Below are 26,304 nucleotides of genomic sequence, written 5' to 3' on the forward strand. Positions count from 1 at the left end.
TCCTCTCAGGGCATTCAGGTATTCCTAGGTAAACCAAGGGCCTGGCCTGGGCCGCCTCTGAGGACTCTCCAGCTCTGCTGGCTAGCACCAGCTCCTGAAGACAGCTTCCCTACCACGTGGCTGCCTGAAGTGGGATTTCTGGATTCAATTCAAATACCATTTAATTACTGTAGGCAGATGGCAATGCTGGCGATTGGAGAAAATCGAATCATCATCCCTGGAGACAGTGGAACAGGGGAGGGGGAGCAACAGCCCTGCTTGTCAGAGCCCTTCAATGAGAGGGGCAGCTTCTGCTTCAGCAATCAGCCCCCTGACCCCCTGGGGAGGCTGCCTGCCAGGATCAAGAGAGTGGGCAGAACAGTCTGGCGGGGAGGATATAGAGGAGGAGACCCAGGGTTTTAGGGTCCAGGAGTTGTGGGGTCAGTTGGGCATTCACCCTGGGACCCTATTTTGACCCAACACATCCTGAGGTGAGGGTCTTTGTAGTCAGAGACATCCACCCAATGCTGGTCAACTCAAAGTAGCACCAGACTACTTTGTCAGGGTGCAGGTGAGCATGCCTGAGCAGTGTCACCCAGAGAAACTGATACTGGCTGTGAGACAGGGGGCATGGACCCTGGTTGAGTCACCAATTCCCAAAGCAACTTACCTGGAAGAGGGAGAGAGTGTTGGACTGACTGAATGAATAAATGGAAATGGAAGCAAAGGAAAGCTAAGATACCAGGGATGCTCTCCATGTGCTAGCACTGGGTCAGGCACCTCCACAGGTTACCTCGTTTAAGTGATGCTATGACCTGAGGATTTAGATCCCCATTCTCCAGCAAGGAAGGCTGAGATTTGAAGTGGTTAAGCCACACACACAGTAAATACAGCGAAGTTGGGCATCAACTCCTGATGTGGCTGACTGAATGCCCTTCCACTCCTCAAGCTGCTTTCTGTCAGAAAACTCTATGTATGTATGTATGTATGTATGTATGCATGCATGTATGTATGTATGGTTTTGAGACAGGGTCTCACTTTGTTGCTCCAGGGTGGAATCCAGTGGCGCAATCATGGTTCACTACAGCCTCAGCCTCCTGGGCTCAGGTGATCCTCCCACCTTAGCCTCCCAAGTAGCTGGGACTACAGGCATGCACCACCATGCCCATCTAATTTTTGTATTTTTTATAGAGATGTTTTGCCCTGTTGCCCAGGTCTGTCTCGAACTCCTGAGCTCAAGCGATTCTCCCACCTCGGCCTCCCAAAGTGGGATTATAGGCGTGCGCTACCATGCCCAGCTGAAAACTCTTAATCCTAAAATCGCTAAATAAACTTCATCCCACACCACCTCCATCAGAGCCAGGGGGGCTCTCTAGAAGGAGTCCTGCATGTCTGCTCACATATGTGCAGGGCTGGGCATCAGGCTTGCCTTGCCTTTGAGTGCTCACAGTTTGGTGGTGGCAGACACTGTCTCAGTCATCCTGGGTTCACTCTTCACCACACCCTGCCTGGTGGCAAATTCAAACTGATGCCCTACAAACAGGAGACAAGAGGGCTGGGAAACAAGAGACCGGGGTCCTTGCCAAGCCTCTACCCTGACTCTCTTGTGGTTTATGAGCCACTGCTTCCTTCTAAGTTATCTAGAAGGTTTGTTCCCGCTTTCAACTTTCTAAGAACTCCATTGCCCACCCCTCCAGCAGCGTCTTCTCCCGGCCCCACCCTTGGTGAGGTCACTTCTGTGGGGTGCCCTCAAAGCGACAGTGGCCCACTTGGCCCCAGATAAGCAGAAGGAAGAAGCAGTGTGGCAAGGATGGGTACCACCTAACAGTCCTTTTCCTCCCTGGGGACATGCGATGGGGGGGTCAAGGCTCTCTAAGGTCTTCCTTTTTAAAATGTTTTTGCAGTGACAGGGTCTCACTATGTTGCCTTGGCTTGTCTCAAACTCCTGCGCTTAAGTGATCCTCCTGCCTTGGCCTCACAAAGTGCTGGGATTACAGGCATGAGCCACTGCATGTGGCCTTTAGGGTCTTCCAACTAAAATACAGGCCCTAAAGGCTGTGGACCAGAGCCAGGACTAGGGTGAGGCATTCACCCTCAGTACAAAATTTAAGGAGGCAAGGAAAAACCTCAGTAATCAAGATAAATTACAACTTAGTGCAGTATTTTAAAAATCAAATTAGCAAATTGTGGCCCACAGGCCAGCTGCCTGTTTCTGTCAGTAAAGGTTTGCTGCCCAAACATCTAGTGTCATTTCTGCCCAGGGTACCTGGAGGGCATCTCACCCCAGGCCCCACCTCTCCAATCTTCCTTCCATCCCTTCTCAAGGTTCTGCCAGGAGGGAGGGCCGGCTGGACAGCTCCACTCGGAAAGGCCCCCGGAATCTCCCAGAACAGAGCCGGGCCTATTTGCCACTTGGCAATCCAGAGGCTGAGCGGCGGGTAGAGCGGGAGCCAGAGCGAGGAGAAAGGGCCCGGAGCTTTTCAGAGGCAGGATCTGGCACATGCAGCGAAGTTGCTGAGCTTCCTCTGTTCACAATTGAGCAGGAGCGGGTGTGATGTGGGAAGCCGTCCCCCACCCCGGGAGAAACGCGCACGCGGAGGCCAGGGACGTGCGGGCGGCTGGAGAGTCCCCTCCTCCCAGGCTGACCCCCACCCCCTGCCCCTGACCCGCTGGGTGCCTGCAGTGGAAGCGGGACAAAGGCTGTGAGCCCGGAGCGCAGAGCTGCAGGAAGAGCTGAGCTCAGCGGATCCTCGGCTCTTAGAGGAGCCAGGAGGACGGGGCGGAAGGGGAGGACAGAGGAGACAGGGAGGAGGCAGCTCAGGGGTATGCTGAGAGACTGCCAAGAGAGAAAACTGCAAAGGGTACCGACTGGGCACATCCGGCACGTGCCATGAGCCCCGCACAGTATCCCGCGGCTTAGGAGGGGGAGGATGGCGCTAGCTGGGCATCATCCCCAACCTCCTCCTTAATGACATCACACAAAGCCCACCAATCAGCCCTCCCAGGAGCTCTGCCCAGTGACCTTGGGCTCCTAGGGGTTGGCTCAGCTTCTTAGGTGAAGTCAGTCCCACCCAATCAGCTGGCTAGGGTGCCTCCCTTGGCTCCTAACTAAGCTACCCCCAAATCTTTACACTGAGGTCCCCATTGGTGCAGTCCCAGGCTCTTTCCACTTGAAGGGTCTGTCTTCTCACTGATGAGAGGTCACAGGCTATGGTATTAAAACAGCTAACCAGAATCCAAGAATTTCTTACAACTATGGTGCATGATCTGTGATTCCTGATGCCTTTTCCTTGCTAGTAATGGTAACACCATCACACTTGGCTTACTAAACTTCCTCAATTAGTTGCCACCAACACATTTATAGAGCCAAGACTGCCTCTCACAGACACTATCTAAGGTGCTTTGCACATGTTAGGTCATTACATTATATCATTTAGTTCTAAGGTGGGTATTTTTGCCCTTAATTTACAAATGAGGGCACAGAGAAACTGATAACTCGGTTCAAGGTCACATAGCTAATATGTAAAAAGGTTTTCATCTTTATTAGCCATCAGCCCTGAAGATTCAATCCAGGGGAAATCTGGGGAGAACTGGCATGCTCGCAGCTGCCCACTTGTGTGTAATTTGCACTTCAGGGACTTTTAGGCTGGCAGACACCCTCTTCCCTACCTCAAAGGCTTTGAGAAGAACCAGAGAGCTGGACTAGAATCACCTTTTCAGATGGCCAAAATGTTAGTCCCTTCAGAAAAAGCCCCAGGGGGCTAAAAGCATATCTGCTCTTTTCTCCTATAAGACCCCTGATGCCTTTCTGGAATCTTGAAAAGGAGCTCCTAGAAGCTGGTAAGACAGCCCAGGGAGGGACTGCAAAGTCAGCAAGCCTAAAGGGAAAAGCAATGTTTGCCCTGATTCCATGACCTCTGCTTGTGCCCAGCCTCCAATTGGCATGCCTGGCTCCAGCCTGGGCAGCGGAGCAGAGCAGAGCCAAGCCTCTGCATCCTCTGTGGCAGATGTGTGAGTGTATGGAGGGGACACAGAGAGAAGCCCAGTGATGGCTAGTCTGTCTGGCACACAGGGGTCACTTAGCTATGTGGTGACTTACCAGGCACCAGCTCTTCCTCGTCAGTGACAGGGAAAGATCAAAGGGGAACTCAGCAGCAGCAGGAGGGATTTAGATAAGCTAGTAAAGAGAACTTCCTCCTTGCAAAGATGATTAAGGCTGGGAGAGGAGAGGCTGGAGGGGTCTGTGGAGTCTTCTTCCTCAGAAATCATTCGTCATTGATATCCCTCTTGCCTTGTTCTATGTGTTCTTCACCACCTAGGTCTTTTCTGATGAGGACACACACTACCTAATACTTTTTGAGAGCCTATGTGCCAAGCTCCTTTATGTACATGAACACATGTAATGTGTTAAGACAACCCTGTGAAGCTGGGGATATGTGCCCCATGTTACTAAGGCTCAGCAGGTGAAATTTAGCAGGCTCAAAGTCACACAATTTGTAATGGTGGAGACGAAATTCAAACCAAACCTGCCAGTGCCCAATCCTGAAGCATTCACCAAGCAGCTCTGCACCAGGGCAGGAAAGAGGTTGGCTTGGAGAAAAACGATCCCTTCAGAGAACCTCCCGGACTGATCCTACTGACAGCTGCCAGCAGTACCACAAGCTGTCTGCTGGGAAAGCGTTTTCCCTGTTTCATGTTAAGAAAGCTGAAGCCTGGAGCAGGGAGAAGTACGGAGTCAGGAACCCAGGAGGCTGCCTCCCTGTCAGAGGAAGGCGGTTTTCCTCTGTGGCAGAAAGAGGACATCTATACCCCCACTTTAATGAGCCTCCTCTCCTCCTCCCCATGGCAGCCTGCCAGTTCTGGGGAAGGCGGCTGAAAGCAAAATCCCTGCTCTCAGGGGAGTCTGGCTCCCAGACACCCCGGGGGCTTTTAGCTGACTTAGCCCAGACAAAGCATCTTCCCATAGAGGCCAGTCTTCTATAAAACAGGGTGGCAAGATCCAATTTGGGGTGCTTGCCCTTTTAGCTGCAGGGGTAAGGTGTGGGGAGAGCCCAGCACTATCGGGGGCAGTGCCATCAGAGCTCTGCGACAGCCAGAGGGTCTTGTTGCCCTCCCCTTTGTCCCTCTCCTGGCCTCTCAGACCCTTCCCCAGGTCAGCCCTCCTGAGACTGCCCTCAGGACTCTGAACCCCCAAACAAGAAGGCTTTGTATTATGGAGCCAAAGGGCATGGGTTTAGGAGGCCTTGGTCGGCATGGTGAAAGCAGTCTGTCAACCCTCTCTGCCTGATTTCTGTCCCCAATCACATTCCCGTCCTGGATGTGATACTCCAGGAAAACCTTGGGGTGTCAGCTTGGGATGCTTGGGGTTCAGGACTCTGACCCTACCCCCTCCTCTTGAGTGTCCTTGACCTTACTCTTTCAGTTCTTCCTAGGGTCTTGGCCACTGGCTTCTGAGTAATGCCAAGGGTCAGGCAGGCTAACAGGGGAGGGGGTGCCTCCCATGAGGCACCTTGAGAGTCCTGTTGTCTGTGGCCCTCCAGGGCATCAGGATCTCAGCTGTGCAGAGGAATCAGGCCAGCAAGGAGACTGGGGTGAAATATCAGAAGCCAGGGAGCAGGGATATGCAGGAGGGGCTGAGAGAAGGGGCCAGACCCTGTCCTGAGTTGGATATATCCCCAGCCTGCCATTGGCCGCACAAGCCTGGCTGTGAGCAGGAGCCAGGAACTTCCTGGGCCAGGGTCAGACTCCTCCATCTCTGGGGCCTGGGAAGAGGGTGAGCCCAGCCCAGGGAAGTACTGCTCAGCTGTGCTACAGCGCCACTCTCCCTGTCCCACCCCCATCTCGGGGCATCTGGCAGGGGTTTCCCATGACCTCCCCAGAGACAGGAGATGCTGCAGAGTCAGGCTTCACCCAGAGCCCAGAGCTGTGACGGCATCGGCATCTGCATCTGGTGGGGGACGGCCAGTGGGGACTGGGCCCTGGGGATGCTTTCCTGCTGAGGAATGCAGAGCAACAGGAGGCTGGCTGTGGAGGGCAGCGAGCCTCTCCCCACCACACTGGCCCTGGCCCCCTGCCCACACTGTATGCAGGATAGCTCTCCTGGGTGCACCTTAAGTCAGCCTTAGGTGGGACCAGACCAGCCTTCATAAAGGACAGGGGGCTTCACCTCAGGAAGGCAGAGGGATAGACACTCGGGCATTTGGGGATGGGATGGCAGCATGATCGCCTTTCCATACCCCAGAGCAGCTGGAGGTGAGAGAAAGTCCTCCAGAAACAGAGCACTGCAGCCAACACTGCTGCCGCCTGCCCTGGAGCTTCACATAGGGATCGAGGGGGGGGTCTCTGTGGCCAAGGAAGAGCCATTCCAATCCAGCTTCCCTCATGGCAGGGAAGCAACCTCTAACCCCCACCTAGCCCAGGGCCCTCTCAGTGCCCCTCCGGCTGTTCTAAGAGGGAGGGGCAGAGAAGACATTGCTTTCCTCATCAATGTTCTCAATACTTTCTAGAGGGTAAAATGAAAGGCTAGGAGACCCAGCACACACTGGGTTCTGCCCTTTGGTGTGTGTGAGGTGGGGGGCCAGCAAAAGACTTGGCTGCCCCCAGAATATCCTTCTTGAGAGAGTGCCAAGGTGGAATTCAGGCAGGAAGACACATGCCAGGGATGGCTGCAGCGATCTAAGAAAGGGAGAGTGCGGTGGGAGAAGCTCCCCAAACACAAATGATGACAGCACGGATTTAGGAGCTAGGACCGTGGTGGTGCCAGGCAGTCTCACGCTGCTAAGCAATCCCATACCGGAGAATCTGGACAGCCTCAGCCCTGCCACACATCTGTACAGCACCATGTGCCTTCCCATTTTCACTTTCCCACATTCATGTTTACGGCCACTGTGTGTAGTAAAGCATTTGAAGAAACTGAGGCATAGAGACTTCAAGAACACAGCTAATTACCTCAATTAGGAGGCAGCTTACAGTTGCATGAAGAGCATGTGTTCACAACTGAGAATACCCTGGGTTTAAATCCAGCCTCCTCCATGTACCACCTGTGTTTGCACATCTATATGATGGGAATAAGTCACCTGGCCAGTTGAATAGGATGCTGCAGGCACTGTAAGTGCCTGGTTTTGGGACTCGGAAGGCACCCCAAATGCCCATTCCCCTACGGTTTCTTCTGTCTTCTTTAGTCTTTCTCTCCCAAGCCAATGTTCAATACATTATAGTGCCTAGCTACCTCCTGGTTCATACTCCTATCCATCATACCATGCATTCTGCTCTAAATTAATATATTAATCAAAGGATTGGGGGTGAATTCAATTTACTAAATAGTTCACTAAAGCTTAAACTGCAGAGACATCTCTTAGGTACACTTACATTAGGGCCTATTTTATTTTATTTTATCTTTGAGACGGAATCTTGCTTAGTCACCCAGGCTGGAGTGCAGTGGCGCAATCTCGGCTCACTGCAACCTCCGCCTCCCAGGTTCAAGTGATTCTCCTGTCTCAGCCTCCTGAGTAGCTGGGACTACAGGCACACGCCACCATGCCCGTCTAATTTTTGTATTTTTAGCAGAGACGGGGTTTCCCCATATTGGTCAGACTGGTCTTGAACTCCTGACCTTGTGATCCACCTGCCTCGGCATCCTAAAGTGCTGGAATTACAGTCATGAGCCACTGCGCCTGGCCTAGGGCCTATTTTTTAAAAAACATTTTATTTATATTCAATTCCTCAGGAATCTACTCTGCGTTTTATTCCCTCCAAAGATTTTATGCCTTTCTCCAAGCCACTGCTCTTCACAAATGAACAAACCAGAACACAGTGGCTGTTCCCATTTTCCAGTGGGTAAAACTGAGGCCCACAAAGACAAACAGGGAAGGCGCCCATGACGCAGCCAGTAGATGAACTGCATCAGCTCCTGCCCTGCCCTTTGCCCCCAGGGTTGCAAAAATAAGCATGCCAGGCACATATAACCTCTGGCACCTCCCTGGCCCTGGCCTGGGCCCCGCCCCACCTCCACTTGGAGGTTTTCAAAAGCTGAGATCCAATCAGGCAGTCAGGCTGGGTGGTGGAGGGGGAGGTTTCCGGGGCCTGTGGTTACTACACTCCACTTCCTTATGATGACATAAACCCTATTTCTGCAGCAGGAGGCCAGCACCAAGATTCTCAGGTCTCCACACAGTCCACATGAGGCCCTGTATGGGCCTGTTTCCGAGAGCTGTAAACTGGACACAGGTGGCATTGATTGGCACTGACTGGTTTTGGGACTCGGAAGGCACCCCAAATGCCCATTCCCCTACGGTTTCTTCTGTCTTCTTTAGTCTTTCTCTCCCAAGCCACCACTGCTCTTGGTTCAAAATTCAGACAGTCATTGACCAAGATTTCAGAGTAACCTAGAACTAGGGAAATAACTGCAGCTAGAGAACCCAAATGGGAGAGGGCAGGGGTACAATCTAACATTGTCCCTGGGTCCCTTGGACCCCCCTCAAACCCCTCCCTATCCCCTACTTAACCCTGTAGTCTCAACAGATGGATGCTGGGCCGGCCAAGCAGACTAAAGGAAGGAAGCATAGGGAAGCCAGGCAGAGATAAGAGGGGAGGGGGCTAGGCAACACCGAGGTCTCCCCTCATGGTGGGGGCTCAGAGCTGGGGACATGAAAGGGTCTTAAACAAACTTCCATGTGACTTGGCTTCCTTCCCCAATTTTAATTTTGCCAACTTGCATTTCTTAACAGCTACCCCTTTCTCCCCACATTTGTCAGGCCTGTATCTCTGCAGCCTGGGGCAGGTCACAGCTCCGCCCCACCTCTCTCTAGCCTTGTTACACAACTCCTCCCCCAGGTAACGGCCAGTTCTAGTCCAGCCCAGGAAGCTGAGAATCTTTACAGTACAAGGGGATTAATGGATAAAGGGATCACAAGGCAGGCTGGAGAGGCCAGCTTGGGAATCCCTTGGTGCAAAGCCGACTAGCCTGGGTTCAGGGACAGATGGGCCAGATTCCATCTAGCTGGGGAGGCCACAAGGTAGGGCTTTTGGGGTCTGCTCACCCCTGGACCTTCTTCCCTTACCCTGAGACCCAGGTCCTGAAAGTTTCCTCCTCCGGCTCTCCAGGAGCCCAGGCCTTCACTGAAGCATTCCACAGCCAGCCAGCTTCGATCTCCTCATCCCAAACAGATTGCAAGGCCAAGGGCCTTGGGCCTGGCACTTCTCACCTTGTCTAATGGTCCTGGGGCCTCTCTCCTCTACACACACACACACACACACACACACACACACACACACACACACAAACACATCAGACCACGCCTGTCTCATTCCTGGTCTTCCTTGTCTGAAGAGTTGGACTCCAGGCTCGGTACAAGTTATTCTTATGGAAATTCAGAAAGCACTTCAGTTGGATACAAGAAAGGACTTCCATAAAGTCAGAAAGACAGCCGGACCTAGCAGGAGGTAGTGAGCCCTGGGGTTGGACTAGACCCTGGACAAGCCTTGCCCTTCCCATAAATGCTCTACTCTAGTGCAGCCCACCACCCAGTCTTTCAGGTGAGAGAAGTGATTTCTGGGGGTGCTGCAGGGGAGGAGGGGTAGAAGAGGATCTAAAAACAAGGAGAACTCCCCTACAGCCCGTCACTGGCACCATCTGCTCTCCTTCCCAGCCCAGCCCAGCCCCAGCTCAGTCCTAAGCTCTCTGATTAGAAACTGGGTTCTGTCCAGACATCGTCTGCCTTCCACGGCCGGCTGCCCATTGAGGTCTGGCGTGTGCTGGGACTGGGCGCTCATGCTGGGGTGGGAGGGGAGGAGTGGGTGGGGCCCTCACCTTCCCGGAGACCCTGAAAGCCTGACTTCCGATGCTCAAATGCCCCACCCCCCCATACAGATCAGCAACTTTGCCCCCACTTAGGGCAATCTGACTGGGAACCAGAGATGACACACATCGCCGTGAACTGGGTGCAGAGGGCAGACATGATCCCTTCTCTGCAGAAAGGGTCCCGGGAAGCTTCTAGAGGTGGCAGTGGGAAGAGAACATCAGCTTATCCTAACTGTGCCAATTCCATGAGGCTCCCCGGGTGGAAGACCCACATCTTTTCACCCCAGTCCAGCCTGGAGACCCTGAACAGAGGTGGGGGCCTTTGTTTAGCTCTCTCCAGCAAGATGGAATCTAAAGGAAACCCTCCCTGTGGAAAGGGCACCCCCAAGCCCCTTCCTTCCCAGTCCTCGTTCACAATGGGTGGGGGCCAGAGGGGCCAGAGCTTCATTTCCCTTTTATGGTGTTCTCGGACTCTCTCAATCTGCTGCAGATGCCATATTTACATTTCTCACTCCCACCCCCAGCCATGCAACCCTCCCTCGACCTCCACAAGATCCTGCTGCAATGTCAGCCCCAGTAGCAGCCTGGCCCCGCCCCAGCCAGCCCACCAGGCACCTGCAGGGCTCCTCTTTGTCTCTCTGGCTGCTCAGGGCCAGGAAAGCTGTTCTCAAGTGATTCTTGAGTGCTGCCTAGGGTGCATGGGTGGGGGCGCCTCAATCTCCTTCCCTCCAGCTGAGCACTGATCAGTGTCAGCTCCTCTCTGGGCTGCAGAGGGCTGGACAGGTGGCTGTGGCGAGGGGCATCTGCCCTGGGGCAGGAAGAGGAAAGCTTTTTCCTTGCCATCTCTGACTGTCTAGGAGCAACCTTCCCGGGTCCCTGGAATCTGGGTCACATATGATCCAAGGGATCTAGAGACCTGAGAGACCTACCCTAGACCTGGACAATCCCCCGGCCCCTTCATCATACAGGGCTGGGGCAGAGATAGACGTTCTTTCCACACCCCTACCTTGGTGAGCAGCCCCAGATTGGCACGCTGCTGCCAATACACCCCTTTCAAAGAGGAAAACCCAAAGCAAAACTGGGAGAGGTGGTGAGGTGTAAAGCGTCTCCACCCAGCACAAAGAACACAGATGGCTCAATTTCACAGCATTTCCTGCTCCTGCACCTTTGTGTACCCCTCCCAATAGAACCCACCCAGCCATGTCCTCTCCCTGTCTCATTTTTGCCGGCTCAAGTCCCAGAGCTGTTCAGAATGGAACCCCAGATAAGTCTAGGCAACCCCCCCTGCTCAATTTTATCTGAGTGAGGATGGGGCATCCACATCACACCCTCCTGCCCTCTCAGAGGGAAGCACCTCAGATACACCTCTTCCTCCCTTCCTAGCCCCATCTCCTCTTGGGACAGGAGTGGCAAGATTCTCCCCGAAGGCCATTGACTTCCCACAGAAGGCCAAGGCATCATCGCAGGTTTTCCGTTGGTCCCCGCACCCGATCTTTGTCTGCAGATCTGGCTCCCAGGGCGGGTGTGCTGCCTTTGCTAGCTGGACCAAGAGCACATAACTAGCTGACTCGCGTGGATGAGGGGGAAATTTCCCTCTGGTATCCCCGTATGAGACAGCAGCCTCGTGGGGAGGCGAAGAGGAAACACACAGACGCTCCGGCCTGAGCCAGGGCTGGGTGTGAAATACCGGATTTCCTTGTTTATTCGATTTTCTGATCATTAAGGGCTCCCAAGAGGGACCCAAAATTATCACCCAAACAAAGCCACCTTGCAGTAGTCCGCGGGGTCGCTACTCCCCGGCGGCAGCCTGGCCAGCGCGCGGCGCCCTCCATCCCGTCCCACGCCGGCCCCTCCCCCGGGAGTGCAGGCTCCAGCCCGAGCGGTGCCCGCGCCCCCCGCCCAAAGCCCACGCGAGACAAAGCCCGAGCCCTCTCCGCGCGCCCCCTTCCCTGCCCCGGGTCCCTACCTGACGGCCACCTTGACGCAGCAGTCCCCCTGGCCGGCCATGGCCCTCTGGCTCTAGGGTCTGGGCGTGGATCAGAGGCGGGGGTCTGGGGGCCAATGCCCGAGGCAGCGGCTGCGGCTGCGGGAGGCGGGGGCGCGGGCGCTGCTGGCAGAGGCTGAGGCGGCGGCGGCTGGAGGTGACATGCTCGCGGGCTGCAGGCCGAGGGGGCTCACCCGCGGCCGGCCCCCGTGCTTGGGCCCGCGCGGCCTCCTTGCCCGCCATCGGGCGGCGGGCGCGGAGCTACTGGGACAGCGGCGCGCGCGCACCGCCCCCGGCTCCCTACGTCGCGGCACACCGCCACACCTCCCACCGGCGCAGCCCACCTCCCGCCGCAGGCGCGAACAAAGGGGCGGGGGGGGCGGTGGGGGGGGGGGGCCGATACGCGCACCGAGCCGCCCCGAGGCCTGCCCCCTTGAGCCCCGCGCCGTTACCCGGGCCCAGCCGGGAGCCCCAATGCGAAAGCCCTAATGGGAGCAGCGGGGCGGCGGCGACTCGCGCCTTAAAGGGACCTCTTGGGCTCGCCGGCCACGGGTGCTGGGGTAGGGGGGCGGGATTGGAGGGTGGGGGTGGGAGTGGGGTGGAGGGCCGCGACAGAGACCACTTAGAACCTTGGCTCCTGGAGTAGCAGAACCTCAGCTTCAATGGGACCATCATTTCATAAATGAAGAAACTGAGATTTAAAGAGGGGAACTACCGAAGGTCACAGAGCGAGTTCGTGGGTAAGCATGGTAAGAACCCTGGTCTCCCGGGGATCCCACAGCGATTGACGGTTTATAGTTCACAAGAGCCAGGAAAGCTTCCCTTCTGCATTTATTCCAGTAAATTCGCCAACCCTTCTTGAAGGGAGTTCTTGCTAGCCCCTAAATAAATTTCCCCCTACCTCCGCCCTGCAGCATTTTAAAGCTCGTGTTTTAGCTGATTCCTGGCCAGGCTCCTAGCCCAAGACTAGCCCCTCCCTACTGCTAGAGGACTGTCCCATTGACCTTTATGACCCACAGATGACCCCACTGGGCCTGGCTCACACTCTGCTTGTTGTGGCAGTAGGGCCAGAGGGTCAGTGTGGGAGGCCTGAGCTGCCCTGGGGGAAAGGAAGGAACAAAGGGGGCCCTCAGTTCCGAGCACCTGGGTAGAGAGGCTGGGCGGTGAAGTGGGTGGGGAAGGGAAGAAGGAGGGCAGCTGCCTGCAGGAATGGATATAAAGGACAAGGAGGACCATGGAGACTTTAACACTGGGCCTGGATGGAGGAGGAGACCAATGCTGCAAAGTCACAATTCCCTTCCCAGTCCACCTCCCTCCCTCTGAGCCCAGAGGCCTCTTCCCTGCCCCCTGCCTCCCAACATTGGGGCCATTCACAGGGCCCCTCACCAGCTGCCCTCACTTCACCCAGCTCCCTCCCCTGGAAAGGGCCCAAGAGGAGGACCCAGCTGCAGCTCCAGATGTGGATGGGGATCTCTGGGGGAGGGGAGCAAGGGTAGTCTGACTCCAGGCCTCTTACATCACCCTCAGATGATGAAACCATGTCAGAGATTTTGGCAAGGGTGTGGACTGGGGTCTGAGGATGCATCTGTTGGTGCCATCTTCCTCCCCTTCCCCCCTCCACTCGCAACCCACCACCCCCTGCAATAACTGCTTCATGCAGTAGCTCAGATCCCTGTTTGGCTTGACCTATTAAGGTCAAATCAAAACTAAAGATAATTTTAAGAGCAAATTTCAAGGGCCAATCAACACATCCTTTTCATCCCCATGGCAAACAGGAGGAGCACTGCCAGCAGTGCCCCCAGGATGGAGGCTGGAGAGGAGGTCTTGGTGGGATCCTGGACCTTTTATTAGCATTTGAATCTAGAGGAAGCTCTCCCTGGGGCCAGGGGATCACCTCTCCTGGACCAGGAGGCTAGCAGAATGCTGCAGTCAGATCCTGCAACATTCCTCCCCATCTTCCAACCAAAATAAGACGTGGTGAGGAGACTAACACATATGGACCACCTACACAAGGTATTTTATGCACATACTCTCATTTTATCCCTGTAACCTTGTGAGATAGGCTTTTTTATTCTTTTTAAATTTTGCAGATAGGGAAACTGAGCCTCACATGTATGAATTCCAGCATATAAGCAACAGACTCCGGATTTGAACTTGTATATCTTGTTCCAGACTTCCCAGATGACCACCAAGGCGGAAGCGATGGTGATGCCCAGGCAGAAGGGAGTTAGGCTGGCCCAGGCTTTTCCTGTAGGCATAGCCCGCTCCAGGTTCAGCCTTCCCGGACGGTAATGTTGCTTTCTGAAGAGCTACTTTCCCGCCAACTCATCTCTGGACTTCTCTGGGGCCCAACTCTGATTTCCTGCCTGCAGGAGGTCCCCTCTGACTTCCGACAGTAGATGACCCTTCTGACTCACAGTTCTACTGCTGGGAAATGCCTCCAGAGCTGCTGCCCACCCCCTCTGCATCCCTCCAGGTCACTGGGTGTCGAGTCAGAGGAAGCAGGGATGCACATGGGTGGGAAACTCAGGCCTCCTAAATGTCAGAGCCTCAGGACTTTGGCTACTCAGAAGTAGCTCCCTCCTGGGCCACTGGGAAGCAGCAGGGCAGCCAGCATCCAGATGTCACTCCTGGACTCTGCTGCTCAGAGGCTATATGGAGAACCAAGGTGGGAAAGAGGCTTAAACCACAGCATGGGGAGATTTAGGTTAAGTGGGTCAGAGGAATTTTAGGACAAGACTTGTCCTTTTCGGTCTCTGTCCAGCTTCAGCACAGCTACTGCTTCCTCTCTTTGGTTTTTCCCATCCCCCCTCTCCCACCACCTCTATCCCCTTCCTGCTTTTCTTCTCTCCTTCCCTCCTTCCCAGACCCCAAAGTTTCACAGGATTAGCTGCCCATGTGCATATCTCTCCCACCCCCAAATCTTTCCTCACTGTCTCACAGAAACAGGCAAACACATGCACATGCACACAACCATGAGTGGCCCTGAGAGTTCCCTAATTGGACTGAGGTTGGAGCCCCAGCTCTTGTCCTGAGGCCCTTCCCCCAGGTATCTTGGGGCTTATTCCATCATTTCTCTCGACAGGAGCTGTGGGCGTCTGGGCAGATGGGAACCTGGGGGAGGTGTGGGGAGCCCTCTCTGAGGCAGGAAGCTCCCACACTACTGTAGTTAAAATACTCCGGCAGCAACTTGGGGCAGCCATCTGGGATGCCCAGATCTCCCAGGACACTCAGCTCTCAACAACAACCCTATAGGAACAAATTAAAAACCTAAGAGATAGTTATAGACCCTGGAAATGTCTCCCAAAAGTGGCCTGAACTTGAGTTCTGTTTCCTTTTATCTTCTTCAGGGTTAGCACTGGGCATTGGCATTTACAAAAACTCTCTAAGCATTAAGCAAAAGTTATTGGAGTGGAAGATACAGCATTCTGGATCTCCAGTCCTGATACCCAGCCACACCCCAGCAGCTATGCATGGTTCCATGGGAGAACAGGCATAGCCCATCCTGCTGGCATATAGTCCAGCCACATCTTCCAATGCCCACCTGGAGACTGAGCCCAGTTCTGCCCAGCAACAGGAGCTCAGAGCTCTAGAGAGCCTCTCCTGGGGTGCAGACTCAGGAGATCTTAGCTCAGGAGCAGACTTACCCTGACTTCCTCTTTTATAGGAGGAGACAGACTTAGTTACAGAGGAAACCAGAGTTGTTATAAATAGCAAGGAAGGGAGAAAACTGCTATGGATTACAAACACACCATCAATCTTAAACTATTTTTAGTTTCAAATAATAATGAAAGTCTAATTAATGCTCTGTGTAACTTCAAATGTGGGATCTTTATCTACCTTTCTACTTTGTGATGCTTTTAATACAGTATTAGGGCCAAAGGCAGGAAGAGATATGGGCAATTCTCAGTGTTACCAAATCCTAGATATGGAAAGAACCTGAGAAATTTAGTTGAGCCCTTTCATTTTCAGTGAAGAAACTGAGGCCCAGAGAGGTCAAAGGACTTGTCCAAAGTTGCACAGTAAGATAGGGACTGAGCAGTGACTAAAAGCCTAGTCCCTATACTCCAGAAGCAGGGCAGTTTCCACAACAGCACAATAGAAACCAAAGGCTAAACATCTATGGTTGGGCTGTTGGTGAGTTTATAGCCTGGATAAAAGTTAGGTCTGGGCCAGGTGTGGAGGCTCACGCCTGTAATCCCAGCACTTTGGGAGGCTGAGGCGGGTGGATCACTTGAGGCCAGGAGTTCGAGACCAACCTGGCCAACATGGCAAAACCTCACCTCTACTAAAAAATACAAAAATTAGCCAGATGTGATGGCACATGCCTGTAATCCCAGCTACTCAGGAGGCTGAGGCACAAGAATCGGTTGAACCCAGGAGGTGGAGATTTCAGTGAGCTGAGATCGCAACGCTATACTTCAACCTGGGGAACAAAGCAAGACTCTGTCTCAAACAAACAAACAAAAAATGTCTAAATGAAATAGCAAAAGACAGCCCAGAAGCTGAAGTGTGGTATTCTGCGTCCCAGAGTTTTGGGTTCAAATCCCAGCTCTGCAACTGACTAGCTATGTAACCCTGGGCCGGTGTGTAACTACTCCAAGCATCAGCTCCCACATCTCAAAATGAGGATAATCACACTCACTTCATTACAGGACTATTATGAGGTTTAAATGAGGTAACGTGGGTCAAGCATCCAGCACAGTGGTCAGCAAAAAAATGGATGTTAATTTCCTTCACATTTCTCTTGGATTCTCTATCCCTTCTTCAACGCACTCCTCTAACTGGACAGAAGGGCAGATTTGTCATAAAGCAGTCACGTGAGGGATAAGAAGTCTCACATGAGTGTGAATGAAGCTGGCAGTGGGGGGGGGGGCGGGATAGTTTATGGCAATGAAGTTTGCCTGGCGCAAGTGGTCAGTGTCAGATCCAGAGGGTGGGAGAAGACAGACTTGCGGAAAATTATCCATCCTCTGCTAACCACTCAGTGACGGGCCTCGGGGTCCGGGGTCAGTGTTTGCAGGGGAGGAGGGAGGCTGGGCATGCTGGGTCCTCATTGTACACAAATACCCTGGGCCTCAACCTCACCCGTGTGCCACACTGTGCCAAGGGTGTTACATAACATTTCTCTTTTAATCCTCACAACAATCTATGAGGCAAATACTGTTCTCGTCCCCATTTTGCAGAAGAGGAAATGAGCTCAAAGGTCACTTGGCTAGTGTAGTAGTCATTAGTGCTGTCTCCAAATATTTCCGGCTCTCTGCCTTCTGGCACAAGGTAGGACTGCATGTTCTCGCTCTTCTTTGATGCTAGCTGTGGACATGTGAACAACTTTAACCAATAAAACGTGGCGGAACTGATGTGCGTTAGCTCTAGCGGAAGCATTAAGACTCTGGCACCCTCACACCTATGTTGTTCATAGAGTGTAAATGAGAAATAAACTTTCATTGTGTTAAACCACTGAACTTACAAGTTGTGTGTTGCCATGGCAAGCCTGGCCTACCCTGACACAGTTAGGAAGGGGCAGAGCCAGAGTTCGGAGGCCTGGTCTGTAAAGATGCCAGATGGCGTAAGTACCTTCCAGAGATCGACCTGCTTGCCCAAGACACGCAGAAGCCCCTTTCTGGGCTACTTAGAGCCCTGTGGGGCAGGGGAGGAGGGTAGGCAGCCTCCCTACCCTTATCTCTTTCCCTCCTGATTTGACTGTGATTTTATGGGGTTTCCAGGTTGCTGAGCCCGGGGGAACTGACTAAATGAGTGTGGTTTTGTATGAACCCTTAGGGGCTCATAGTTTTCTGGTTAGCTACTACTCATAGTCTTCTGGTTAGAAGTGCTGAGCTACTTCTCAGGGCTCCCCAGGAGACACTCTGAGAAGTAATTGGAAAATTCCGACTTCCTCCCTGCCCATCACCCAAATAGGAAATAGCTGGGTATCAGGACGTGCCTGCATTCACTCCCAAATCAAAGATCAACCCTACTCAAGTCACTCTTTGCTTTGGGACTCAGTTACTCCTCTGTGAAACGGAGCCACTTCAAAGGGTTGGGGTAACTGCTCAGAGATCCTAGAGGAAGCCCATTCCAGATTGTATAGATCTTCTCAGAGGTGCCTGCAAAATGAGAACAGCTACTATTTCTGAACATTGTGCTGGGCATTGCACCAAATGCTTCAGAGTCGTACGGTCATGGAATGCTCACACAACCCATGGAGGTAGGAACATAAAGCAAGCCAGGACACCAAGAGGTGCACAAGGTCACATTGCAAGTGGTGGGCAGGGTTCAAACTCAAGCATGCTGCCTGCCCATTTCATCCTCGGCTGAATTATAGGGAGGGAAAAGGATGAATCTGGTCTTGGCAGCTGCTGAGCTGCCAAGAAAGTGAGCACAGCCCCCTAAGGAGTTATAAGCTTCACGTGTCTACATAAATACTTGCCCATGAAGGACCCCAGCCGCTTTGTCATAGGCCCAGACTGGAAACACCACAAATGTCCATCAACAGGGGAGTGGATTAAGAATCTGTGGTATATCGTATGGTGGGATACTATTTAGCAATAAAAAGGAATGAACTATTGATACGTGATAGAATATGGATGAATCCCCAAATTCATTATGCTCAGTGAAAGAAGCTAGACCAAAAAGAGCACATGCTGTACAATTCCACTGATATACAAATTCTAGAAAATGTAAACTATAGTGTCAGAAAGCAGATCAGTGGTTGCCTGGCAAGGGGAGGGACCTGGGAGGGGTAGGAGGGCATGAGGGCATGAGCAACGTTTTGAGGTGGTGGGTATATTTATTTATTTATTTATTTATTTGATATTTTTTGAAACAAGGCCTTGCTCTGTCACCCAGGCTGGAGTACAGTGGTGCAATCGTGGCTCACTGCAGCCTCAAGCTTCCCAGGCTCAAGGGATCCCCCCCATCTCAGCCTCCTCACAGGCGCACACTGCACCACCACACCTGACTCATTTTTGTATGTTTGTAGAGACGGTTTCACCATGTTGCCCAGACTGGTCTTGAACTCTTTGGCTCAAGCAATCTGTCAGCCTCAGCCTCCCAAAGTGCTAGGATTACAGGTGTGAGCCACTGCGCCCGGCATATTTATTGTCTCAATGGTGGTGATGCTTCCGTGGGTGTATGCTAATACATCTGTCAGACTAATCAAATTATGTACTTTGAATATGTGCAGATTATTATACATTAATTACATACCTCGATAAAGCTGTTGAAAAGTAACTTGTCCCAACTTCTTCTTTGTTCAAACAGAGGTGCAGAGTGGTTGGTGACTTCTCCTGGGCCATGAGGACAGTCAGTTAAAGTCCTGGCTACCTCTCCCTGAGACCACGTGGCCTGTGGCTTCATGGAAGGTGCCACCTCCCAAGAAGGGGCTAGTGGCAGGGAAGTTGAGAAACAGAGAGACGGAAAGGTGGCATAAAACAGGAGAGGGCGACACTGGAGAGGGGCCGGCAAGAGGCCAGGCTGGGTACGTCAGAGAAGAGGGAAACAGAGATGAAGCCACAGGCCTGAGGACAAGGGAAGAGGAGAGACAGGAGATGGGACCCCTTCCCAGACCTGGTGATGAGGAGGAGGCTCTGAGCAGTCCTGGCCAGGCCCCAGAGGACCCATTCCCTTCCTTTGACAGATGCCACCCGTGTACACCCCTGCCGCCGATGAAGTTAACAAATCACCACCACCAGCCTGCCCTGGCCTGGTTGCTGTTGACGTTCAGTCCCCAGGATGCATCATTTTCTTGGATTTTAATAGATAATTGCCTTGGCCAGACCCTGCAGAGCAAATTGCCAGCAAATGTTCATTTAACACTTTAAAAATCGAGGGGAAGAGGAGAGGGCTTGGAGGCAGCATGTGGGGAGAGGTCAACCTCTAAAGTGCCAGCTCTCCAGAAATGCAGCCAGACTGAGGGTTTTAAGGGATGGTAGTGAATGCCAGCACTCCAGGCAGTGTGTGTGCTGAATCTCATAGGATGGTTTTAGGAGCACTTCAAAGGCCTTTTTGACCAAGATAGTCACGTTGGCCTGAGGTGAAACAACTCTGGAAAAGTTAGTCTGCGTCCTCCCTGCAACCCTTGTATTTCCTGACACTTGTATCAGTAGACAGAGGAGACCCTTGGCCTTAAGGAGGATTTGGGAATTAGGATCTAGTGAAGATGCGGAGAAGCAGGAAAAGACCCTTTTTTTCTTTAACTTCTAAACTCAGAGGATCCAAATAGCAGGCCAGGACTGGGTGGAGCAAAGACGTTAAGTCATAGCCAAAATTGAAAAGAACGTAGAGGAAGAGGCCCTTTTCTCCCACCCTCCAGTGATGAGGGTCCCTTGGGCTGGAAAAGGGGAAGGAGGAGATAGAAGGCTAGGCCTTGATGGAGGTCAAACCCTAAGACAAGAGGATCAGATTTGGGGTGCTGTGAGAGGTGAGGGAGGTCTTCCTGGAGAGACAGTCAAGCTCTGACAGTGGCTGGTGCTAGAGTGGCTGGGCCCCCACCTGCAGACCACTCCCCATCATCACTGAGTCAGCCTTCTCCTCCCCGCTCAGAGGGGGACCTCTCAAGGTGGTCTCAATGAGAAGAGGTACAGAAAGCCCCCATCAATTTTGGTCTGTACACTGCCCAAGAACCACCCTCCTTGGTGAGTCCCCATCCTAAACCATTTTGTGTGGTCAAAACACATGTAAACTGTCCCAAAACAAAAGACAGAGAGCAGGGACTACTAGAGGGTGAGTGGATGTACTCGGGTGGGTCTGGCTAGTGGGGAAACCGACCCTCATTAAACCAGGTGAAATATAAAGTTACCATTTAAGGCATAGAATATTGGCAATTTCAAATGATACCATCTAATATGTTCTATGTAGCAGTCTCTTGCATTTGCCCACCTTTCCTCCCTCTCTCCCTCCCTTCCTGCTTTCCTTTTTCCCTTCCTTCCATTTTTTTCTTGCTAGGAATACAAAGTTGATAAAGATTCAATGCCTGCCCCTGAGAAACTCACAGTATGCTTGGAAAGAAACAAACTGCAACCCCCTAATTAGGATACAGTGTAATAAATGCCATAGTGAGAGTTATCAGGTGCTCTAAGAGCACTAAGGAAGCAGCAACTAAGTTTACTTGGGTGATCAGAGAAGACTTGCGGGAGGCACTGTCAGGCTGAGACCCAAGGAGGAGTTTGTTGGGCGCAGAGACACTATCAGTAGAAGCCTGAGAGCGTGTGGCCTGTGCAAGAGGGAGTTGTTGAGTTGCCTGTGGTTGGGCTGGTGCTTGGCAGAGTGTGCAAAGGGTTTCAGGCCAGATTAGAGGAGGATGAGTGGGGATTGGAGGATAGGGGTGGATTGTCATATGAGCCTCACAAGAATACAAAAAGTAAGAGGCTTAAGAAGAGTGTCCAGGCTCCCGCTGGACACCTGGTTTCACCATTTCAGAGTCAAGTGACTGCAACTAATTCACTCAGCCTTTCTGAGCCTCTATTTTCTCATTATAAAATGAGATTAATAGTAATACCTATTTTATAGGTGTTGCAGTGATTACATGATATGAAAGGCAAAATGCTTAATGAATCAGGCTTAATGTATGTTATAACCATTATTGTTCTACAGATGAGGAAACCAAAGGGCAGAAACATTTTTAGGAGAACACACAAGTGGGAATGGGAATGCATGTTCTCCAAGTCCAGGGCCTCACTCTGCTGCACCCTGCACATTTCAAGACAGCCTTTCTGAAGCATGGTTGAGGGAGCCTGGAGTCTCTTCCTGGCTCTTCTTGTGAACTTAGTGATGTGAGGTACATGGGGTTGTTTCCTTCCCCGGGTCTTCATTTCCCTTCTCCCCACCATGGAATCTCTCTTTCTTCATTTGACTTTATTTTTATTTATTTTTTGAGATGGGGTCTCACTCTGTTGGCCGGGCAGGAGTGTGGTGGTGCAACCATGGCTCACTGCAGTCTTGACCTCCCAGGCTCAAGGGATCCTCACACCTCAGCCTCCCAGGTAGCTGGGATGATAGGCACACACCATCATGCCTGGCTAATTTTCTTTCTTTCTTTCTTTGGTTTTTTTTTTTTTTTTTTTTTTTTTTTTTTTTTGAGACAGTCTCACTCTGTCACCCAGGCTGGAGTGCAGTGGTGTCATCTGGCTCACTGCAACCTTTGCCTCCTGCATTGGAGCAATTCTCCTGCCTCAGCCTCCCAAGTAACTGGGGTTACAGGTGTGCACCACCATGCCTGGCTAATTTTTATATTTTTAGTAGAGATGAGGTTTCACCATGTTGGCCAGGCTGGTCTTGAACTCTTGACCTCAGGTGATCCACCCACATCGGCCTCCCAGAGTGCTAGGATTACAAGCATGGGCCACTGCGCCCAGCCTCATCTGAACCTTTCAAACCCCAGTGTCTGTCTCACCAAGGTATGTGACACCATCGCATTTTCAGCTGACAATACCAGAATCATCGCTTGCCCCTTGTATTTGTGGCCAATTTCTTTTAAAAATGCTTCTGTGCTTTGGTTTCCTCAACTGGACTTTAAGTTCCATTGAGACACACAGTTATGGACCACAGGGGAAAGTAACCATGGAATTAGAAGGCTGGAGGGCACATCCCAGATCTGCCACTTACCAACTATAGACCTCTCAGTGGCCTCATTAGGAAAATGGCAGGAGGATGACCTGTGGTGGGGTTGGCACTGTGAACTGTCAGCCCCAAGGCTGGGGTAACGTGGTACTAGGGATCAGATGCCAGAAGAATGGGGGCATAACCTTGTGAAATTGGAGTTGGGGTTAAGCTCAGCCTTGCCTTGGCAGTGTCTTCTCTAGCAGTCTGGGGCAGGAGCCAGCCTCTACATCCATGCCAGTTGGTGAGAGCTGGCAGAGCCTCTAGGAGGACGAGGCCTGGTGCTGAGGTGCCCATTGCTGCTGCCCTGTGCCCCCTAAAGTGCCCGGGAACCCCCAAGGTTGGCTTCCTCCTGTCTTACAGATCTGACCCCATCACTAGCCAGCATCAGACAGAATCAAAACAAGAGCTTCCTTCCCTTCCTGTGTCAGGTCCTTCCTCCGTTACATTTGCATCTCACAACCACTCTGGGAGTAGGAATGACCTTCCCATTAGACAGAGTGAGGAGCAGAGACTTCAAAGGGTTATATGAACTGCCTGACCATCACTCAACATGGATCCAGGGGAAGGGGATTCGGGCTTCCAAGGCTCTACTCGGAAACACCTTGCAGACAACAGCCACCACCTCCCTGCCTTAAGAACCCAGGACAGGCAACTTGGCAGGAGTCCCTCAGGGCCAGGGAGCTCCTCCCCATTCTGAAGACAGACTGGAACTGAGGCCCACCCTCTTCCACCTTTCCAGAGAGCCTCCAACTGAGCTCTACACCCTGCAGATGGAGGGCTCCCCTAGCCCCCACAGCCCTAGCATGCAGCTTTGTGTCTACCCCTCCTGCCAGCCACACCCCGCCCCTTCTGGCAGAACCCCCCACCCAGCAGCTGGGTCCCGTGTCTGCAGGGAACTGTCAGGGAGAAGACAGGGGTCTGGCAGACACTGTCCCTGGCCAGTGCCCCCAGGTGACAGAAGGGGGCCCACCTGCTCCTAGGGATACACTGTCTGTCAGGGGGTCCTGCTGAGGGGTGTCTGTCTTCTCTGTATTTGCCCACTTTCCCTCCCTCCCACCTCAGGCCTCATTCTGCCACAATTTGTTCCTTTTAGGCTTTGAGTAGCCTGGCAGCCCTATAAGGGGAAACCCACCTATGAGTTGAAGCGAAGCTGGTGCAGAGGTAGGATTTTGCACATTCTGATAAATTACAACATCTTATATGTTGCAAAGGAAAATGCCTGAACTTTTCCATAGAGTGAAGACCTGATAGGAAAGTTTCTCAGAGCCTGTGTTTACACACGTATCTGTTAGTTAGGCTGGGAGGGACAGCATAGATTTGACAAATGGTGTACCATTAAGGATGTGGAATTAGGTGCTAAACTGACTCCCACCTTGGCTCTCTTATGAGCTGTGTGGTTAGGCAAGTTAACGTTTGTTCTCTCTGTGTCTTTATTTATTTATTTTTTTGAGAAGGAGTTTCGCAGTTGTCGCCCAGGCTGGAGTGCAGTGGTGTGATCTCGGCTCACTGCAACCTCTGCCTCCCGGGTTCAAGCAATTCTCCTGACTCAGCCTCCCAAGTAGCTGGGGTTACAGGCACACACCACCATGCTCGGCTAATTTTTTGTATTTTTAGTAGAGATGGGGTTTCACCGTGTTGGCCAGGCTGATCTCGAACTCCTGACCTCATGTGATCCACCCGCCTCAGCCTCTCAAAGTGCTGAGATTACAGGCATGAGCCACTGCACCCGGCCCTCTCTGTGTCATTTTTGCAAAGTGAGGATGATGATACCTTTCTTAATTGTTAAGAGGATTAAATAAATTAATATATGCAAAACCCTTGGAAGAGGGCCTGCCATATAGTTTGCTTTCTTTTTTGTTTTGTTTTTTTCAGAGACGGGGTCTCATTTTGTCACTCAGGCTGGAATACAGTGGTACAATCATAGCTCACCTTGAACTCTTGGGCTCAAGCCACACTCTCACCTCAGCCTCCCAAATAGCTAGGGCTATCAGATCATGTTACCACGTCCAGCTAATTTTTAATTTTGTGTGTGCGTGTGTGTGTGTGTGTGTGTAAAGACAGGGATCTTGCTACATTTCCCAGGCTGGTCTTGAACTCCTGGCATCAAGCAATCCTTCCACCTTGGCCTCCCAAAGTGCTGGGATTACAGGTGTGATTCACTGCGTCCAGCCCTAGTTGACACTCTATATGTGGTAGGCATTACTGTAAGATGTTCAGATACCTCATAAATAAGAGTGTCCTTTTATAAAACTTTACAGCATACACTTATGTTCCATTTTATCTTGTCTTCCCTAGAGATGAGCCAATTGAGCAGGAGACAGTGTCAGCAGCTGTGGGGGTGTCGAGTACTCCCTCCTGCCTGTGGGAGCTGCACCGTGGAGTCTAGCTTGTTATCCTCCAGAGGCAGAGCCCCACCTCCGTGCCTCCTCTTGGTATAGGTGGACAGCCATGGTGGCGGAGGCTGCAGAACTGAGCAGGTGATACTGGGCAGCGACCCTGCTGCGGGCGGGGTCCACACCCCATAGCTCTTTCCTGCATTTATTTAACAAGCGACATTGAGCCAGCAATCTCTGTTGAAAAGTGCTCAGCCCTGGAGACAGAACTGTGAACAACGTGGACACAGCTCCTGCTTTGTGAAGCTTGGTGTCTGGCTGGGGTAAAAATAAACAAGCAGTTACAACACAGTTACGATCCCTACTGTAACGGAGGAGAGATGGCAGCCAAGTTTCTGGGCCAGGCTGCAGGGAGTTTGGGGGTGTTCAGAGAAAGCCTTCTGCAGGAAGTAATAGCAAAGCTAAGGCTTGAAGGGTGACTAGAGCTCGGTCAGGTAGGAGGCTCAGGATGCTTCCAGAGAGAACAGTACATGTGAGCTCAGCGGTGACAGCTTCCTCTGGGTGGGGCGAACAGGAGACTCGGGCAGGGTCTGATCTGGGAGAGGCTTGTGAGCCCAGGCAAGGGTTTTGCTTGCTATTCAGGGGCTTTGGGGGTGCCTTTAAAAGTTTTCAGCAAGGAGACAAGATGACTGGTTCTTCTTTTTAGAAAGATCAGAGACAGATGGGGAGCAAGAGAAAAGAGGAGGCTGGAGGCCTGTTCAAAGGCTGTCACAATAGATAAAGCACGAGATGATGGTTGAACGGATCAGGAAAGTGACCGTGAGGATGAAGAGAAAGGAGACAGATGTGAGAGATACTTAGGAGGGCAAATCTGTGGGACATGGTGGGAGGGGGAGGTAGGCATCCAGGACAACACCCAGACTTCTGGTTTGAATAAGAAGTGGGCTTCCCCGAGACCAGCAACACCAGAGGAGTAGCAGGCTTTGGGGGAAGGATAAGAGGCCTCCACTGGACAAGGTGAGCATTAGGCACAAGTGAGACATCTGTGCAGAGTTGTCTGGGAGGAGCAGGATACAGAGACCTGGAATTTAGGACAGATTTTGACTAGAAACATGGATTTTGGAATTACTGGCACATACATGCAACTAAGATATGAACGTGTACTGCATGAGAAGAAAAGGTCAAGGAGACAGAGTCTACCCGAGAGGTAGGCAGGCCAAGGGAGAACTCCCAAGGAAGATTCAAGTTGGAACACTCGAGGGGTACGAGGAAATTCAGGAGATCTGACACTCAGGGGGAATTTCAGGCAGGGAGGGGGGTAAATTGTATCTCATGCTGCCTGGAAGTCAAGTAAGGTAAAGATGTAAGAGTCCACTGGGTTAGCAACTAGATAGTGACATTGGTGAGTGTGGTTTCAGAGAAGAGGTGGGGCAGAGGCAGACTGCCTAGAGAGGAGAAATGAGAATGGAATGGGAAATAGAAATATGGACAAGGAAACCACACAGGTAAGAAGTTTGGTCCTCAGTCAGGAGCAGTGGCTCACGCCTGTAATCTCAGCAATTTGGGAAGCTGAGGGGGGCGGATCTCTTGAGGTCAGGAGTTCAAGA

At 52.2% G+C, this 26,304-nt stretch overlaps 1 protein-coding gene and 1 long non-coding RNA gene across 12 annotated transcripts in view; one reads left to right on the forward strand and one right to left on the reverse strand.

The window, feature by feature from the left end:
- The window catches only part of KIF21B (kinesin family member 21B), a 60,705-nt gene extending 48,594 nt beyond the window's left edge, over window positions 1-12,111 (reverse strand). For all 7 annotated transcript variants that reach the window (XR_001890039.1, XR_001890040.1, XR_001890038.1 and 4 more), the window contains exon 1: window positions 11,745-12,111. Coding sequence is in view for 4 of the 7 variants with exons in the window: in XM_017896549.1 (XP_017752038.1) it covers window positions 11,745-11,785 (41 nt within the window). In the remaining 3 variants the exon portion in view is untranslated. The remainder of the gene's footprint in view (window positions 1-11,744) is intronic.
- A 252-nt stretch (window positions 12,112-12,363) lies between these two features.
- LOC108545076 (uncharacterized) lies at window positions 12,364-25,655 on the forward strand. Of its 5 annotated transcripts, none has more exons than XR_001890032.1 (5): window positions 12,364-12,511; window positions 13,935-14,430; window positions 19,026-20,398; window positions 23,458-23,525; window positions 24,660-25,655. It is a non-coding gene; the product is annotated as an uncharacterized LOC108545076 (long non-coding RNA). The 5 variants fall into 5 exon arrangements; XR_001890036.1 differs by having other exon boundaries at window positions 19,026-19,242; XR_001890035.1 differs by having other exon boundaries at window positions 12,364-12,502; window positions 13,853-14,430.
- The last annotated feature ends 649 nt before the right edge of the window (window positions 25,656-26,304 follow it).

Source organism: Rhinopithecus bieti, unplaced genomic scaffold (assembly GCF_001698545.2).
Source record: "Rhinopithecus bieti isolate Rb0 unplaced genomic scaffold, ASM169854v2 scaffold_24392, whole genome shotgun sequence".
Lineage (NCBI taxonomy): Eukaryota > Metazoa > Chordata > Mammalia > Primates > Cercopithecidae > Rhinopithecus > Rhinopithecus bieti.